Genomic DNA, 18590 nt, shown 5'->3' with positions numbered 1-18590 from the left:
TTCCTCCCCAGGAGCAAGCGTCTTTTAATTTCTTGGCTACAGTCCCCATCTGCAGTGATCTTGGAGCCCAGGAAAATAAAATCTGTCACTACCTCCATTTCTTCCCCATCTATTTGCCAGGAATTGAGAGGGCCAGATGCCATGATCTTGGTTTTCTTAATGTTAAGTTTCAACCCAACTTTTGCACTCTCCTTCTTCACCTGCAACAAGAGGCTCTTTAGTTCTTCTTCACTTTCTGCCATTAGAGTGGTATCATCTGCGTATCTTAGGTTGTTGATATTTCTTCCGGCAATCTTAATTCCAACTTTTGATTCATCTAGCCCTGCCTTTCTCATGATGTGCTCTGCATATAAGTTAAATAGGCAGGGCGACAGTATACAGCCTTGCCGGACTCCTTTCCCAATTTTGAACCAATCAGTGGTTCCGTGTCCAGTTCTCACTGTTGCTTCTTGACCCGCATATAGGTTTCTCAAGAGACCAATAAGATGGTCTGGTACTCCCATCTCTTTAAGAACTTGCCACAGTTTGTTATGATCCACACAATCAAAGGCTTTAGCATAGTCAATGAAGCAGAAGTAGATCTTTTTCTGGAACTCCCTAGCTTTCTCCATGATCCAGCGTATGTTGGCAATTTGATCTCTAGTTCCTCTGCCTCTTCGAAATCCTGCCTGCACTTCTGGTAGTTCTCGATCCACATACTGCTGAAGTCTAGCTTGTAGGATTTTAAGCATGACTTTACTAGCATGAGAAATGAGTGCAATGGTGCGATAGTTTGAACATTCTTTGGCACTGCCTTTCTTAGGAATTGGAATGTAAACTGATCTTTTCCAATCCTGTGGCCACTGTTGAGTTTTCCAAATTTGCTGGCAAATTGAGTGTAGCACTTTTACTGCATTGTCTTTTAAGATTTTGAATAGCTCAGCTGGAATACTGTCACCTCCACTAGCTTTGTTGTTGCTCAGCTTTTCTAAGGCCCACTTCACTTCACATTCTAGGATGTCTGGCTCGAGGTCAGTGACCACCTCATTGTGATTATCAGGGACGTTAAGCTCATTCTTGTATAGTTCTTCTGTGTAATTTTGCCACCTCTTCTTAATCTCTTCTGCCTCTGTTAGGTCCCTGCCATTTTGGTCCTTTATCATGCCCATTTTTGCATTAAACGTTCCCTTCATTTCTCCAATTTTCTTGAAAAGATCTCTGGTCCTCCCTATTCTATTGTTTTCTTCTATTTCTTTGCACTGTTCATTTAAGAAGGCATTCTTATCTCTTCTAGCTATTCTCTGGAATTCTGCATTCAATTGGGTGTATCTTTCTTTTTCTCCCTTGCCTTTCGCTTCCCTCCTTTCCTCAGCTATTTGCAAAGCTTCCTCAGACAGCCATTTTGCTTTCTTGCATTTCTTTTTCTTTGGGATGGTTTTGGTTGCTACCTGTTGTACAATGTCACGAACCTCTGTCCATAGTTCTTCAGGCACTCTGTCTATCAGATCTAATTCCTTAAATCTATTTGTCACCTCTACTGTATATTCAACAGGGATATGATTTAATTCATACCTGACTGGCCTAGTGCTTTTCCCTACTTTCTTCAGTTTAAGCCTAAACTTTGCAAGGAGAAGCTCATGGTCTGAGCCACAGTCAGCTCCTGGTCTTGTTTTTACTGACTGTATAGAGCTTCTCCATCTTTGGCTGCAGAGCATATAGTCAATCTGATTTCTGTGTTGACCGTCTGGTGATGTCCATGTGTAGAGCCGTCTCTTGGGTTGTTGGAAAAGAGTGTTTGCTATGACCATCGTATTCTCTTGACAGAATTCTATCAGCCTGTGCCCTGCTTCATTTTGCACTCCAAGGCCAAACTTGCCTGTTATTCCAGTTATCTTTTGGCTTCCTACTTTAGCATTCCAATCCCCCATGATGATAAGAACATCATTTTTTGGTGTTAGTTCTATAAGGTGCTGTAGTGCTTCATAGAACTGGTCAATTTCATCCTCTTCAGCACTGGTGGTTGGGGCATAGACTTGGACTACTGTGATATTGAATGGTTTCCCTTGGATTCGAACTGAGATCATTCTGTCATTTTGAGGATTGTATCCCAGTATTGCTTTTCCTACTCTTTTATTGACTATGAAGGCTACTCCATTTCTTCTGAAGGATTCTTGCCCACAGTAGTATACCTGATGGTCATCTGAATTAAATTCACCCATTCCTGTCCATTTTAGTTCGCTGATACCTAAGATGTCAATGTTCAGTCTTTGCTTTTTAGCAGAATGCTATTGGTTGCTGATGATCAACTCTATCTTTATTTGAAAGTGTGGTATCAAAGAATTAAATAATTGTCATGAACCTCCTTTTCGAGCCTCCACAATTTAGGCACATTGAGTTAGTGAATTGACAGTAGGGACATTCAATTTAATTTCAGCAATTGTACTCCATGATTCAGAAATACAGCCGAATTCCACAGAGTGTAAACCCAAGTAGGGGTGTATAAAACTATAGCTTTAATGAAATTAAAATTACATTAATGTGTGTGCTTTCTGTTGAATTCTAAACATAGCGTGGCACTGAGCTTGACAGCATTAGGATAACAGTTACATAATATTGCTTTAAGTAAATACTTCAACACCAAAGCAAATCCTCTTTTATTTCCAATCCTTTGCAAGGCTTTCCTATTTTCACAACCCTCCCAACCAAAGTAAATGCATTAGAATTATCCCTGGTGCAATCTGCTAATTCCAGTTTACATAACTGTTAGATAAATCAGTGACGAACACACTGTAAGCTGCTAAATCCATTTCCCCCTTTTTCTTCCCAATAGAGGAGGAAGGAAGTTATACTGAATAAACTGCGGGAGGGAGGGGGGGGGGTTAGTTCCTTTTGGAATTACAAGATTAGCCCTGCCAAAGTCAGATAGGAAAAAAAAACATTTTTCACAACCATGGCTTTTGTATTGTCATAAACCTGGGGGAAAAAACCCATTTAGTATTAAATGTGCTACCTTTGATGCAAGGCGTCTAACTGACTCGTCCATTTGGTTCTTATGTTCCTGAGCAGGAGAACGGGCCGAAGTTTTGGCAGGACTGGTTCCAGCTGAAGGAACCAGAGATGGGGGGAGCTGGCTGAGAGGAATCTCCTGACCAGGATCGCTGACTGCAGGAGAAGAAGCAGAGACTAGAGTTATAACCGATGGCATTCAATTGTGGTGTAAATTATGTATCTGTAAGGCTGGAGATGTTTAGACTTCAAGAGAAACCTAAACATTGTTTGAATTTTGTGTTCTTTTCTCAGGTGTTACCAGTTAAGACTCCAATATATAGCTTCTGGCTATGCTTCCCTTTGGAGTCTTCTGGTAACAAAATCTTGGCACCAGAAGTTAACTGAAACAAGCTAACAGCTCCAAAGAAGTGGATTACAGAAAAGGCAAACACACACACACACACACACACACTTTTCCCCTGCCTCCATAAAATTGTGTCATGCTACACTGATTTTTGTTTGTATCTTCATGTCAGAATTTTTAAACCAATCACTTTTTGTTACCCAATCTTATTCCAAAAAGGCTACAAATCAGCAAATGGTAATACATACCATACATATGTGTGTGGGGGAGGGGGGGAATGGGAGGGAGGGAGAGGGGGAGGGGGAGGGAGGGAGGGAGGGAGGGAGGGAGGGAGGGAGGGAGGGAGAGAGAGAGAGAGAGAGAGAGAGAGAGAGAGAGAGAGAGAGAGAGAGAGAGAGAGAGAGAGAGAGAGAGAGAGAGAGAGAGAGATTGAGATTATGTGACATAATGGACCTCAAGAGTAGTTAAAAACCAGCCAAGAGCTCAAGGCAAAAACCAAGTACTGTATGGAGATGGGATCTAACAGATGATGAAAATAGGATCTTTCCTTCTCCATCTTTCCTTCACATCCATTCTACCCTCTACTTAAGTCCATCCCAGTTTCAGGGACCCTGTTAAATGTGGTGATTAGCTATGCTATGAACAGAAAAGGAGGGAAAAGAATGGCAAGTTAGCAGCAGGATTTGTGCCAAGCTCTGATCATTAATATCAACTGAAGCAATTTAAATTTTGTATAAATTCATCTTGTGAAACAAAACAAATGAGTTAAGTATTGAATCTGTGGATTTGCCAGTGAGATAAGGAATATAGGATTATTTCTTCTTTTCAGTATATGATTTACAGACTTTTCACATTTTCCCCCCCTTTAATTTAGAGAGTTTATTTTCTCCTTTAGCCCCCCTGGGCATCTTTTAAAGTGTTGATCTTCTGGCCCTTCCACAATTTTATCTGTAGCTAACAGCCTCTGGCTGAAGCTCTGTGTCCTCTCTTCACACACCAGTTTTTGCATCATTTCTGGAAACAGGATAAATAGCTCTCTGTCACCAGCTGTCAAATCCATCCGGCGCATATAAGATGGCACCTAGAATCCTATCCGTGTGGATAAAAGTGGCTGACATACACTGACTAGGATCTGGACGTGATCCACACACTTTTCACTGAAGCCTGAGGGAGAAATTGCTCTTCAGTTTCCTTGCCAAAACACAATCCAAGAAAATGGCAGGCGGCATCATCAACACAATGGGTCTTTCACTTGCTCTCCCCCACTCCCTTCCTTTTTGGATTCCTCTTCATTTTCTTCAGACTTTCCTTTTTCAAGCCACTTTAGCTTCTTAACCTACATCTTTTTAGAACTTTTTCCAGGATCTTTATGAGGAAAAGCATACTCCAGTGAACGGAGCAGAAAGGAACCACATTTTCATCTCCCATCAAGGCAAATAGGAGTAATTTCCCATTAAACAAGTGATCTTAGGATTGGATTAATGAATGCAAAGTACACAGTTCATAAGGTGAACTCTGCAGCCAAACAACTTTCACATTTAGTCTAAAAAAGACTGTTTACAGTACCAGGTAGTCCTCAACTTACGATCACAACTTCATCCTAGAATTTCCGTTGCTAAGTGAGAAATTTGTTAAGTGAGTTTTGCTCCATTTTACGATCTTTCTTGCCACAGTTGTTAAGTGAATCACTACAGCTGTTAAGTTAGTAACAGGGTTGTTAAGGGAATCTGGCTTCCCCATTGACTTTGCTTGTCAGAAAGTTAAGAGAAGGGGATCACATGACCTCGGGACACTGCAACTGCCATAATTACGAGTCAGTTGCCAAGCGTCTGAATTTTGATCACATGACCCTGGGGATGCCGCAATGGCTGTAAGGGTGAAAACGGTCATGAGTCACTTTTTTTCAGTGCCATTGTAACTTCGAAGGGTCACTAAATGAACTGCTGTAGGTCGAGAACTACCTGTACAAATCAAATCAAATTATAAATGAAAATTAAGCCAGAAAACACATACGTGGCGAAAACTCTTAAACACCTGAAGTTGGCAGATTAAGAAAGAAAACACTCATTAATCTGCTGAAACATAAAAGTCTTTGATGGATTCCAGCTATCAAAAGTGAAGGAGATAGGGAAATAGTCAAAGCAGGATTCATTTCCTTACTCTGGCACCACAATCAAGAAGGCTCATGAAATCAACTTCTAGGATAAAAAGCTTTTAACCGCAAGCCACAATTAAAATGACATCTCCTTTTATCAAACTAACCCCGGGGAGGGGAAGTCCACAAATGTCAGTTGGATTGCATGATGTCAGGAAGCAAATCACATCATTTGCATCATTGTAATTAGATGTTATTATGCAAATGACATGAACAAGTCAGTGACATAATTTGTATCACGTACACAATGACAGCATCGCTCCAATGATGTAAATGGCTGTGGCAATTTGGAGTGTTGCATGCAAAGCCTGGTGCAGCGAAGGACAGTAAAAGAGGATCCCTTCCATCTTTGGGAAGGGAAAGGGAAAGGATTCAGCAGGCTGCCCATGAGCAAAATTAAGATTTTCTCTGTTTCTCTGATCTTGTGAGAGGGTTTTAATGGTATTAAATATTTTAGGGCTTATATTTGCAGTTTTCATGTGTTCCCCATCTCAAAATTGGGTGGGGAAATTTTTGCCACCCATTTTGATTCTGAAATCAGAAGGCAGCTCCAGGCAGTGGGGGGCGGGGGCGGGAAACAGCTTCACATACTTCTATGCTAGGAAGCATCAAGCAGCACCTATTGAATCTCAGGCAGGTCTTGAAGATGACATACAATGTGAGTACAGGTGGTCCTTAACTTAGGACCATAATTGGGTCTAGGAAGATCCATTGCTACACATGATGGTTTTTAAGTGAGTTGTGCCCAATTTTACCACCTTTTTTTGCCATAGTTGTTAAGTGAATTGTGCGGTTGTTAAGCGAATCTGGCTTCCCGTTTATTTTAATTGTCTTGAAGCCAGCTGGAAGGCCATCTCATGATTCTGGGATTTTAATTTAATTTTTAATTTAATAATATTTCTATACCGCCCTTCTCCCGAAGGACTCAGGGCGGTGAACAGGGCAAGAATAAAAATACAGAATTACAAAAGTTAAAAAATAATTAAATACATGCCCATATACTAAAAATACATCTTAAAACCCCAATAAAATAACAATAACAACCCCCCCCCCAATCCCCTCATCAGGCCAGGCCAGCTTGTTCAAAAAAGTATGTTTTTAGCTCGCGGCGAAAGGAGCGAAGATCGGGCGCCGCCCGGAGCTCAACCGGTAGCTGATTCCATAGCTCCGGGGCGCCCACAGAGAAGGCCCTCCCCCTGGGGGCCACCAATCGACATTCTCTGACTGGTGGCACCCTGAGGAGGCCCTCTCTGTGGGAACGCACAGGGCGGAGGGAAGTTGATGCCGGCAGCAGGTGTTCCCTAAGGATGCTGCAACCATCATCAATACAGGCTGGTTGCCAAGTGCCTAAATTTTGATCATGTGACCGTGGGAATGCGGCAATGATTTTAAGCATGAAGATCAGTTGTTAAGTCCCTTTTTTTTTAAAGTTAGCTTTGAACAGCGACTAAACCACTGGTAATAACCTGAGCACTACCTGTAGACAGGGCCTTGTCTTTCCATATTAATGGGGTGGTGATGGTAGGGGGAGAATAACAGTTTTATGATGGGTTAGTGGAAAGTTTACTACCCTTAAGGAATGGCAATCCATATAAGACACATTTTACACAAAAAGCCTATATAGCGCCACTGTTATGAATTAAATATGTTTTCCCTTAAATAGAAAAAAAAGAAATTTCAAACCTACTTTTGGGAGAAGCGGAGCTGGTGGAAGCAATTTGCCGCATGCGACCTCCATGGCAGCTCAGCGCCACAAGCTTGGAAATAATAGCCGTCTTCCCAAATCCCACATTTCCAATTACCACAGCTCCCCTCGTCTCTGTCTGCTTGGGATTCTTCAACTTTTCTTCTATTGTCTGAAACAGCCAATCTCTTCCAACGAACACAGAGTCTGTTGTTATGCTTGGCACTTCAAACAATAATGGCTTTAGCAAAATATCTTGAGGCTTATATGGGACAAAACGTGCTAAAAGAAGGAGAGACTTTATTAGAAGACAAAGCAATGAAAAAACAGGGTTCTGTTGTTTTTTTAAAAAAGAACTTAAATCCTACAGAAACATCTAATCTGCTTTGAAATTCAATAATCTAATCCAGATAGAGCGAGTCAATTTTTCTTTAAAGAAAAAAAACTTATTTGTCCAGACTGTTCCATTGCTCCCACATGACTCCTCCTTCCAGCACGAATACTAAACAAATCAGGAAGCTGGGCTCTCTAATGAGCTCAGTAGATTTTTCATCCAAAATGCTCTTAGTTTCAACAATCGTGTTCAGTAAGCCTTATCCTAATTCTCCTGAATAAATGTGTGCTTTAAGACTTAACAGAAATGACGGAGGCTTAGGGAAAGGATCCAGCATTTGTCGTATAAATTAGAAAGAGAAGAAGCAGCAGAACAAGTCACAAGATCCGAGAATACCTAATTTGAAAATAAGACAGCACAAAGGCGAAAAACAGGGCAGGAAATGATAAACTCAGGTATCATCATAGTCCCTATTTTTTTTTTAACAGAAGTTCAAATTGAGGCGGGATAAATCAGTTCTAAGAAATGTCCTAAAGAAGGAAAGACTTCAATAGTTTCCCATGAATGCACCCACTGCAGTTCCTATTGGTCGTACTGCCTTCTAAAAAAAAGGATAGTGATCTTTTAAATCATGGCTTTGGCACAGGCCTTACCTTTTATTTCTTGCTGAACTCTCCCTCCAGCAGTGCTATGCCAAGGTAAGCGGATTGAGGTCCGCAAGGGAGTATTCCTCTGTCCATCCAAATAGCTCAGATCTTCAAGCTTTGTGGAACTTGTTGCTGTAACGAGAATAGCTAATCAGAAAGGTAAGAACTGGACAAGCCTGATCAAAATACAAGTATATTCTTAAAAGGTAAAGGTAAAGGTTCCCCCGCACATGTGTGCTAGTCGTTTCCGACTCTAGGGGCCGGTGCTCATCTCCGTTTCAAAGTCGAAGAGCCAGCGCTTGTCCGAGGACGTCTCCGTGGTCATGTGGCCGGCATGACTAGACGCCAAAGGCGCACGGAACGTTGTTACCTTCCCACCGTAGTGGTCCCTATTTTTCTACTTGCATTTTTACATGCTTTCGAGCTGCTAGGTTGGCAGAAGCTGGGACGAGTAACAGGCGCTCACTCTGTTACGCGGCACTCGGGATTCGACCCACCAAACTGCCGACCATCTGATCGACAAGCTCAGCGCCCTAACCCACTGAGCCACCGCGTCCCCTTACGTAGCTCCAAATGTAGGAAGCCATACTGTAGTGTATCTGTTTTTCATCTTCACGCAGGGATTATAAAACCATCCTCAGATAAGACAAGTAAGGACCTTGCATGCTACCACATATTCTCACAGCGCTGCCGTAATGGGCCTTGGAAAAAGCTGATTTGCATGATGTATTAAGTATCACTCTATATTTGGATATTTTTAAGTAGGAAAAGTATAAGGGTTAAAATAAAATTTAAAAAAACATTGCTTGACCCTGTCAGTTCTTTGTTCTTAATTCTACATAAGAAATGGAGGAAGAGGAGGAAAAAGGGGTTAGGATTATAAAGCCATGGTTTGAAGCTATGTTCACTTTCAGGAAAATATTCAGCTATTACTCATACAAAGGAAGTTTATGTCTAGTCGCCAAGCTAAGACAAAGAACATTTCTTTCTTTGAGAAAGAGAAAATGTGAAATTAATATGTTTTTCTACTATTCTTTGGAAAAACTGATATAAACAAGAAACAACAATAACAACAGCAGCAGCAGCAATGATCTTTGAAATGTTTCTTTGTCAGAACCGCACAACTACTTTTGGCAGTTTTGTCACTTTGAAAATAGAGCCTTGAACTTTCATGAGTATGAAGTTAATTAAGAGTTAAATTACTATTCTCTATAAATATGTCAATCATAATGTCCTATGATCCTAAATTTTAAGAATTTATTATGCTTGTCGTATTATGAAGTTCCAGATACTCAAGACATTTCCATGTTCTTTTGAAGACATAATGTAACCAGAAATATTTTGTAGTAGGGAATAAACCTGTGTATAAAAGCCACTTTTACTATGTATAATTTCTTTATTTGTTAAAAAAAACATTTTTCAAATATCCTGCATCTGCCTAAATTGCCTGGGTCAAGGCTCCTTTCTTTCAATTAAGTATATGATTCGTGATATGTATTTTTTAATATAAGGTAACATTGGAAAGGGTTTAAAACTGATTGACAATTGGGCAGCATCTGACTCAATTTTAATAGGATGTCTGACATTCAAATCATGTACTAACTTTCTGCTTTTCTACAATGCAAGATAGCTGAGATGAATTTTGAGTCAATGGATATCCAAAGGAGGCAAGAAAGACTTTGTGCAGCATTTAACAATAAACTATTATTGATTGTATTCCCAGCCTCACTTTTCCAAAGATAATTAATCATAAAATCTTGTCAAGAGATTGGGAAACAGGCTGGTGAATCTCAGAATAGCTACCTCAAAGGATTAATAAGAGGAATCATATCAAAATAGAGTGTTCAGGTCCAAACCAGAGACCTTTACCCAAGTCCAAGTTTTTACTTTTTTGGGAAGGTGGGGAGGAAGACTGCTATACAACAGCACAACCTACAAAGGCATAACCTTCAAGAATCTTGCCATTTTAGAATGCAGTAGAAATCCAAGAAAAAACATGGTTAACATTTATATATAAATTAGGGGGGAACCACCAAACCTATCCAACTGTAATGAGTGGGCTATCCGTAATCATTGAAACATTTCTCATTTACTGGGTGGGTCACCCAAGAGCAGAGACTGGCTAGTAACAATTAGCATCTTGCTATTTGTGTGATGTTTTCCAAAAGAACTGAACTCACTTTATGATATACCGTATATACTTGAGTATAAGCCGAATTTTTCAGCCCACTTTTTGGGCTGAAAAATTCCACTTCGGCTTATACTCCAGTCAACAAAAAAAACTTACCGAGGACTTGTGCGCGGCCGAGGCTTTGGTGCTTCCGGGATCGCCCGCACCTCTCCCAAGCCACCGCCGTCCGAGACCTGCCGAAGTTTGGGGAGGTTTGGGGAGGTGCGCGCGCACCTCCCCAAACTCCGCGCCTTGCCTGCCTGCTTCTTTCCGCAGCGGAAAGAAGCAGGCAGGCAGGGCGCGGAGGAACGGAGACTTGCCGACGTTTGGGGAGGTTTGGCCGCCTCCCCAAACCTCGGCAGGTCTCCGTTCCTCCGCGCAGACCTGCCGACGTTTGAGGAGGTTTGGGCGCCTCCCCAAACCTCCCCAAACCTCGGCAGGTCTCCGTTCCTCCTGCCGACCTTTGGGGAGGTTTGGGCGCCTCCCCAAACCTCCCCAAACCTCGGCAGGTCTCCGTTCCTCCTGCCGACCTTTGGGGAGGTTTGGGCGCCTCCCCAAACCTCGGCAGGTCTCCGTTCCTCCGCGCAGACCTGCCGACGTTTGGGAAGGTTTGGGCGCCTCCCCAAACCTCCCCAGGTCTCCGTTCCTGTTTGGGGAGGTTTGGGCGCCTCCCCAAACCTCCCCAAACCTCGGCAGGTCTCCGTTCCTCCGCGCAGACCTGCCGACCTTTGGGGAGGTTTGGGCGCCTCCCCAAACGTCCCCAAACCTCGGCAGGTCTCCGTTCCTGTTTGGGGAGCTTTGGGCGCCTCCCCAAACCTCCCCAAACCTCGGCAGATCTCCGTTCCTCCGCGCAGACCTGCCGACCTTTGGGGAGGTTTGGGCGCCTCCCCAAACCTCCCCAAACCTCGGCAGGTCTCCGTTCCTGTTTGGGGAGGTTTGGGCGCCTCCCCAAACCTCCCCAAACCTCGGCAGGTCTCCGTTCCTCCACGCAGACCTGCCGACCTTTGGGGAGGTTTGGGCGCCTCCCCAAACGTCCCCAAACCTCGGCAGGTCTCCGTTCCTGTTTGGGGAGGTTTGGGCGCCTCCCCAAACGTCCCCAAACCTCGGCAGGTCTCCGTTCCTCCGCGCAGACCTGCCGACCTTTGGGGAGGTTTGGGCGCCTCCCCAAACGTCCCCAAACCTCGGCAGGTCTCCGTTCCTGTTTGGGGAGGTTTGGGCGCCTCCCCAAACGTCCCCAAACCTCGGCAGGTCTCCGTTCCTGTTTGGGGAGGTTTGGGCGCCTCCCCAAACCTCCCCAAACCTCGGCAGGTCTCCGTTCCTCCGCGCAGACCTGCCGACCTTTGGGGAGGTTTGGGCGCCTCCCCAAACCTCCCCAAACCTCGGCAGGTCTCCGTTCCTGTTTGGGGAGGTTTGGGCGCCTCCCCAAACCTCCCCAAACCTCGGCAGGTCTCCGTTCCTCCTGCCGACCTTTGGGGAGGTTTGGGCGCCTCCCCAAACCTCGGCAGGTCTCCGTTCCTCCGCGCAGACCTGCCGACGTTTGGGAAGGTTTGGGCGCCTCCCCAAACCTCCCCAGGTCTCCGTTCCTGTTTGGGGAGGTTTGGGCGCCTCCCCAAACCTCCCCAAACCTCGGCAGGTCTCCGTTCCTCCGCGCAGACCTGCCGACCTTTGGGGAGGTTTGGGCGCCTCCCCAAACGTCCCCAAACCTCGGCAGGTCTCCGTTCCTGTTTGGGGAGCTTTGGGCGCCTCCCCAAACCTCCCCAAACCTCGGCAGATCTCCGTTCCTCCGCGCAGACCTGCCGACCTTTGGGGAGGTTTGGGCGCCTCCCCAAACCTCCCCAAACCTCGGCAGGTCTCCGTTCCTGTTTGGGGAGGTTTGGGCGCCTCCCCAAACCTCCCCAAACCTCGGCAGGTCTCCGTTCCTCCACGCAGACCTGCCGACCTTTGGGGAGGTTTGGGCGCCTCCCCAAACGTCCCCAAACCTCGGCAGGTCTCCGTTCCTGTTTGGGGAGGTTTGGGCGCCTCCCCAAACGTCCCCAAACCTCGGCAGGTCTCCGTTCCTCCGCGCAGACCTGCCGACCTTTGGGGAGGTTTGGGCGCCTCCCCAAACGTCCCCAAACCTCGGCAGGTCTCCGTTCCTGTTTGGGGAGGTTTGGGCGCCTCCCCAAACGTCCCCAAACCTCGGCAGGTCTCCGTTCCTGTTTGGGGAGGTTTGGGCGCCTCCCCAAACCTCCCCAAACCTCGGCAGGTCTCCGTTCCTCCGCGCAGACCTGCCGACCTTTGGGGAGGTTTGGGCGCCTCCCCAAACCTCCCCAAACCTCGGCAGGTCTCCGTTCCTGTTTGGGGAGGTTTCGGCGCCTCCCCAAACCTCCCCAAACCTCGGCAGGTCTCCGTTCCTCCGCGCAGACCTGCCGACCTTTGGGGAGGTTTGGGCGCCTCCCCAAACGTCCCCAAACCTCGGCAGGTCTCCGTTCCTGTTTGGGGAGGTTTGGGCGCCTCCCCAAACGTCCCCAAACCTCGGCAGGTCTCCGTTCCTGTTTGGGGAGGTTTGGGCGCCTCCCCAAACCTCGGCAGGTCTCCGTTCCTGTTTGGGGAGGTTTGGGCGCCTCCCCAAACGTCCCCAAACCTCGGCAGGTCTCCGTTCCTCCGCGCAGACCTGCCGACCTTTGGGGAGGTTTGGGCGCCTCCCCAAACGTCCCCAAACCTCGGCAGGTCTCCGTTCCTGTTTGGGGAGGTTTGGGCGCCTCCCCAAACCTCCCCAAACCTCGGCAGGTCTCCGTTCCTCCGTGCAGACCTGCCGACCTTTGGGGAGGTTTGGGCGCCTCCCCAAACGTCCCCAAACCTCGGCAGGTCTCCGTTCCTGTTTGGGGAGGTTTGGGCGCCTCCCCAAACGTCCCCAAACCTCGGCAGGTCTCCGTTCCTCCGCGCAGACCTGCCGACCTTTGGGGAGGTTTGGGCGCCTCCCCAAACGTCCCCAAACCTCGGCAGGTCTCCGTTCCTGTTTGGGGAGGTTTGGGCGCCTCCCCAAACCTCCCCAAACCTCGGCAGGTCTCCGTTCCTCCGCGCAGACCTGCCGACCTTTGGGGAGGTTTGGGCGCCTCCCCAAACCTCCCCAAACCTCGGCAGGTCTCCGTTCCTGTTTGGGGAGGTTTGGGCGCCTCCCCAAACGTCCCCAAACCTCGGCAGGTCTCCGTTCCTCCGCGCAGACCTGCCGACCTTTGGGGAGGTTTGGGCGCCTCCCCAAACGTCCCCAAACCTCGGCAGGTCTCCGTTCCTGTTTGGGGAGGTTTGGGCGCCTCCCCAAACCTCCCCAAACCTCGGCAGGTCTCCGTTCCTCCGCGCAGACCTGCCGACCTTTGGGGAGGTTTGGGCGCCTCCCCAAACCTCCCCAAACCTCGGCAGGTCTCCGTTCTTCCTGCCGACCTTTGGGGAGGTTTGGGCGCCTCCCCAAACCTCCCCAAAGGTCGGCAGGTCTGCGCGGAGGAACGGAGACCTGCCGAGGTTTGGGGAGGTTTGGGGAGGCGCCCAAACCTCCCCAAACAGGAACGGAGACCTGCCGAGGTTTGGGGAGGTTTGGGGAGGCGCCCAAACCTCCCCAAAGGTCGGCAGGTCTGCGCGGAGGAACGGAGACCTGCCGAGGTTTGGGGAGGTTTGGGGAGGCGCCCAAACCTCCCCAAAGGTCGGCAGGAGGAACGGAGACCTGCCGAGGTTTGGGGAGGCGCCCAAACCTCCCCAAAGGTCGGCAGGAGGAACGGAGACCTGCCGAGGTTTGGGGAGGTTTGGGGAGGCGCCCAAACCTCCCCAAAGGTCGGCAGGAGGAACGGAGACCTGCCGAGGTTTGGGGAGGCGCCCAAACCTCCCCAAAGGTCGGCAGGTCTGCGCGGAGGAACGGAGACCTGCCGAGGTTTGGGGAGGCGCCCAAACCTCCCCAAAGGTCGGCAGGAGGAACGGAGACCTGCCGAGGTTTGGGGAGGTTTGGGGAGGCGCCCAAACCTCCCCAAAGGTCGGCAGGAGGAACGGAGACCTGCCGACGAGCCGCGGCCACACAGGGTATTCCTGTGTATTCAGGCTTGCAAAATGGCGGATCGAGCCTCTGCTGGCGGCAGAGGCTTGCAGAACGGCGGATCGGCTTATACTCGAGTCAATAACTTTTTCCAGTTTTTGGGGGTGAAATTGGGGGTCTCGGCTTATACTCGAGTCGGCTTATACTCAAGTATATACGGTAATTTAGTTTAGATAATTTCCAATATCTTGGCGTAAGGGACTATTCCCATGTAGCTCTTTTCCATTTAGGCAACATCTACCTGACTACTATGTCACATTTCTCAATTATTTCCAACTGAAGTAATAACAATATATATCCTGGCACAGCTCCATTTCTCAGATAAACTGAACAGCAGAATTAATTTTTAAAGAGTTCTGATATACATTGTAGTAAAGACAAAAGCTCATTAATTTAAAGAGATTCCAAGTTTGTTTGCATGTGGAAATTGAAAGACTTCAACTCTTACAACACATCCACATACAAGTCTGGGAATTACGACTTGTATACAAACCAAAAGCTGTCCTTAAACTGGAAGAATTTTTTAAATTATTCTTCCTATTAAAAAAACAAAACTAGAAATTCTGGAGCTATTTCCAAAGATTTAAGCATCTTTAAGCATTTAAAAGCATCATTTAAGATTTACTAAATATTGCTACAGAAGAAATAACAAAAACTAGAAAAATCAAAGTCAAAAATAAGAAAGTTGATAAAACACATCAGAAAAGCAAATGAAGTAAAAGTTAGCTGTAGTAACAGTTGTATAAAATGACAATAATTAGTTTTTTTTTTAATGCATATCAGAAAATAAGGGCTTGGAGACAGGAGTAAATTTGATGAAAAGAAGAGCTAATTGTAGACCAAGAAAACCACGTTTTAACATTAGCTAAATACAATTCAGCAGGCAGCAAAATGCTGTTTAAGGGGAAGGGATCCACACTGAGAGACACCCAGATGAATTATGAGCTTTGTAATTCCCACAAAGGACACAAGCAGTTCATCTCAAAGAAGCAACACTACAACATGCAAGAGGGAGTCCTTGAACTCAGATGCAGCTTCTTTCTTCCTTTCTTTAGAATCGCCATTCAAGGGCAGGCTAAGATCCAGCAGCTCTTATCCATGCCTGGATTGTTCAAGCAGTGACATTTACAATGGAAAAGGCACCTCCTTGTCTAAGTGGGCCAATTGCATTAACAGGGAAAAGAACTCCAGGGCACTCGTTTGAACTTGCGGAGACACTTCAAGCTGGAAAGAAAATTGGAAAGCAGAGATCCATGGAAATGGGCCTCTGCCGTACGCTGGGGGAGAGGAAGGAGGTCCACCGGGGATCCAAATGTCTCTACAGAATTACCGAAGGTGCAAGGTCGCGTCTGACTGACTCCTTTGGCTAACAAAAAGTATGAAAGCAACCCCAAAGAGGAAAGCATCGATAACTTTACAGAAAGTTCTTAAAACTTTGGGACATTTATTTTTTATTTGTTTTTTTAATTCCATTTATATCCCGCCCTTCTCCGAAGACTCAGGACGGCTTACAATCTAAGAAGCACAAATCAATGTGCTTAGCAATAGCCTTCATTCTGTGTATATACCTGCTTATTAGGGCTTTCGGGGGGCCTCAAGCGGCATTATTACAGTCAGCTTAATTGCCCCCAACAATCTGGGTCCTCATTTTACCTACCTCGGAAGGATGGAAGGCTGAGTCAACCTTGAGCTTGGTGGGACTCGAACCTGCACTAATTGCAGGCTGCTGGTGTTACTTAAGGAGGCATTAGCCCACTGCTCCACCAAGGCTCACTGTGAGTGTCTCTAAAATGATAAATGAATTTGTGTGATCTGCCCTTGAAAAACACTAAACATTAACTAACTAAATAAAATGGCTGTGATTGGCGCATGGCTTTGACAAATGTTTCGATCTGGGGTTTAGTCTTCTCTCAGAGGTTGCTTCAGGTTTTTGCTCCCCAGCTTGCCTAGAGAAGCCCACTGCAGGTTTGCCCAAGCAAAACCAAAATGAGTTTTGACAGCTGTCCTGCTTTGCCTACACAGACTGATCTGCTTTAAAAAGATCAGTTTTTAAAGGTTATTCCTCAACTTGAAAGTGACCACTTCCCTCTCTTTAAAATGTGTTGCTTTGCAGCCTCTTGCAGAGGATTTATAACAGTTATATAACTTTCCAACGGGGAGATTATGCCATATTGAGCATTCCCAAATCTGGAGAAGGCAATAAAGCAGCAACTATCCTAAGAGCAAATTCAGTATATAGTTTTTTTTTCCTTTTATGTGCAGAGTCCTGAATTAATCTTACCCCCCCTAGACAAGATGCAAGAGACTACTGTAAGCTGCTGGTGTAGCATGCCTGTGGCTCCCGGCCCTGGGCTACCAGCTACCAGTGCAATCACACTGCTTTTGATCTGTAGAACAGTAAACAGCTTCCTCTCTTGCAAACCCTACCTCAACAATCTCTCTGCTCAGTGGGGGAAAGGAAGGGTCTGGCAAAGGAGAGAAAGTTTTTTTCTCCCCCCTACACAAACAGCTTATAGTTATTTATTTATGCATATGGCATAAATATATACTAATATTTCACCTAAATTAAAAAGACATAAAATATGAATAAATTCATGAAAAGGTCTATATTCAAGTAGCAATCTCTAGGTCACTAACCACTGAAGCGCAGCATTGTTTATCTAAAAAATAATAATAATCAGAAACTTGAGTGGTATATACCCTCAACTTACAGCCAGTCACAATGTGACCTATAGTTTGATGTGTGACCCTGCAGTCACACTGAGGCAAGGATGCTATACCCCATTTATACAATGAATCCCAGGAGTCACCATGTGAGGTGCAAATTCTATTCAGGATTGTTCACTACTGGCAAGGCAGAACCTAGCACGTAGGATCATCTATATTCTATATGTCTTCTTTGTCTGGGCATTGGGCAACTGATTTGGCTTATACTAATTAGCTTATAGTACTCTCTTACAATTCCTTCTTCTCCAATCTCCCTGCTCTGCAAGTAAGGGGAAAAGAAAGGTAAGACAAAGAAGAGATTACCTACAAAATGTTTCTTCCTCTCACCCCATAGTGGAGAGGTTAGAGAGGAAGAAATTTCAAGAGAATAAGCTGTTGTGTCCAACCAGGCACAGGACAATTCATAATGACTGTAATGGAATTCATGTGGCTCAGGGATGCTGCAAAGGTTGAAAATGGACAGCAAATTAATTTTTCCACACTGCTATACAGGGAGTGCAGAATTATTAGGCAAATGAGTATTTTGACCACATCATCCTCTTTATGCATGTTGTCTTACTCCAAGCTGTATAGGCTCGAAAGCCTACTACCAATTAAGCATATTAGGTGATGTGCATCTCTGTAATGAGAAGGGGTGTGGTCTAATGACATCAACACCCTGTATCAGGTGTGCATAATTATTAGGCAACTTCCTTTCCTTTGGCAAAATGGGTCAAAAGAAGGACTTGACAGGCTCAGAAAAGTCAAAAATAGTGAGACATCTTGCAGAGGGATGCAGCACTCTTAAAATTGCAAAGCTTCTGAAGCGTGATCATCGAACAATCAAGCGTTTCATTCAAAATAGTCAACAGGGTCGCAAGAAGCGTGTGGAGAAACCAAGGCGCAAAATAACTGCCCATGAACTGAGAAAAGTCAAGCGTGCAGCTGCCAAGATGCCACTTGCCACCAGTTTGGCCATATTTCAGAGCTGCAACATCACTGGAGTGCCCAAAAGCACAAGATGTGCAATACTCAGAGACATGGCCAAGGTAAGAAAGGCTGAAAGACGACCACCACTGAACAAGACACACAAGCTGAAACGTCAAGACTGGGCCAAGAAATATCTCAAGACTGATTTTTCTAAGGTTTTATGGACTGATGAAATGAGAGTGAGTCTTGATGGGCCAGATGGATGGGCCCGTGGCTGGATTGGTAAAGGGCAGAGAGCTCCAGTCCGACTCAGACGCCAGCAAGGTGGAGGTGGAGTACTGGTTTGGGCTGGTATCATCAAAGATGAGCTTGTGGGGCCTTTTCGGGTTGAGGATGGAGTCAAGCTCAACTCCCAGTCCTACTGCCAGTTTCTGGAAGACACCTTCTTCAAGCAGTGGTACAGGAAGAAGTCTGCATCCTTCAAGAAAAACATGATTTTCATGCAGGACAATGCTCCATCACACGCGTCCAAGTACTCCACAGCGTGGCTGGCAAGAAAGGGTATAAAAGAAG

At 45.9% G+C, this 18590-nt stretch overlaps 1 protein-coding gene across 3 annotated transcripts in view; it reads right to left on the bottom strand.

Moving 5' to 3' along the window:
* Window positions 1–18590, bottom strand: part of TANC1 (tetratricopeptide repeat, ankyrin repeat and coiled-coil containing 1) — a 184876-nt gene that overhangs the window by 45335 nt on the left and 120951 nt on the right. For all 3 annotated transcript variants that reach the window (XM_083350432.1, XM_083350434.1, XM_083350433.1), the window contains 3 exons: window positions 8158–8283; window positions 7174–7452; window positions 2990–3141 (listed from right to left, as the gene is read on the bottom strand). In XM_083350432.1, coding sequence (XP_083206558.1) covers window positions 2990–3141; window positions 7174–7452; window positions 8158–8283 — 557 coding nt within the window. The remainder of the gene's footprint in view (window positions 1–2989; window positions 3142–7173; window positions 7453–8157; window positions 8284–18590) is intronic.

This window comes from Vipera ursinii, assembly GCF_947247035.1.
Source record: "Vipera ursinii genome assembly, chromosome: 1".
Lineage (NCBI taxonomy): Eukaryota > Metazoa > Chordata > Lepidosauria > Squamata > Viperidae > Vipera > Vipera ursinii.
Note: the sequence above shows the minus strand (reverse complement) of the source record. Positions and strands in the feature narration are given on the sequence as shown.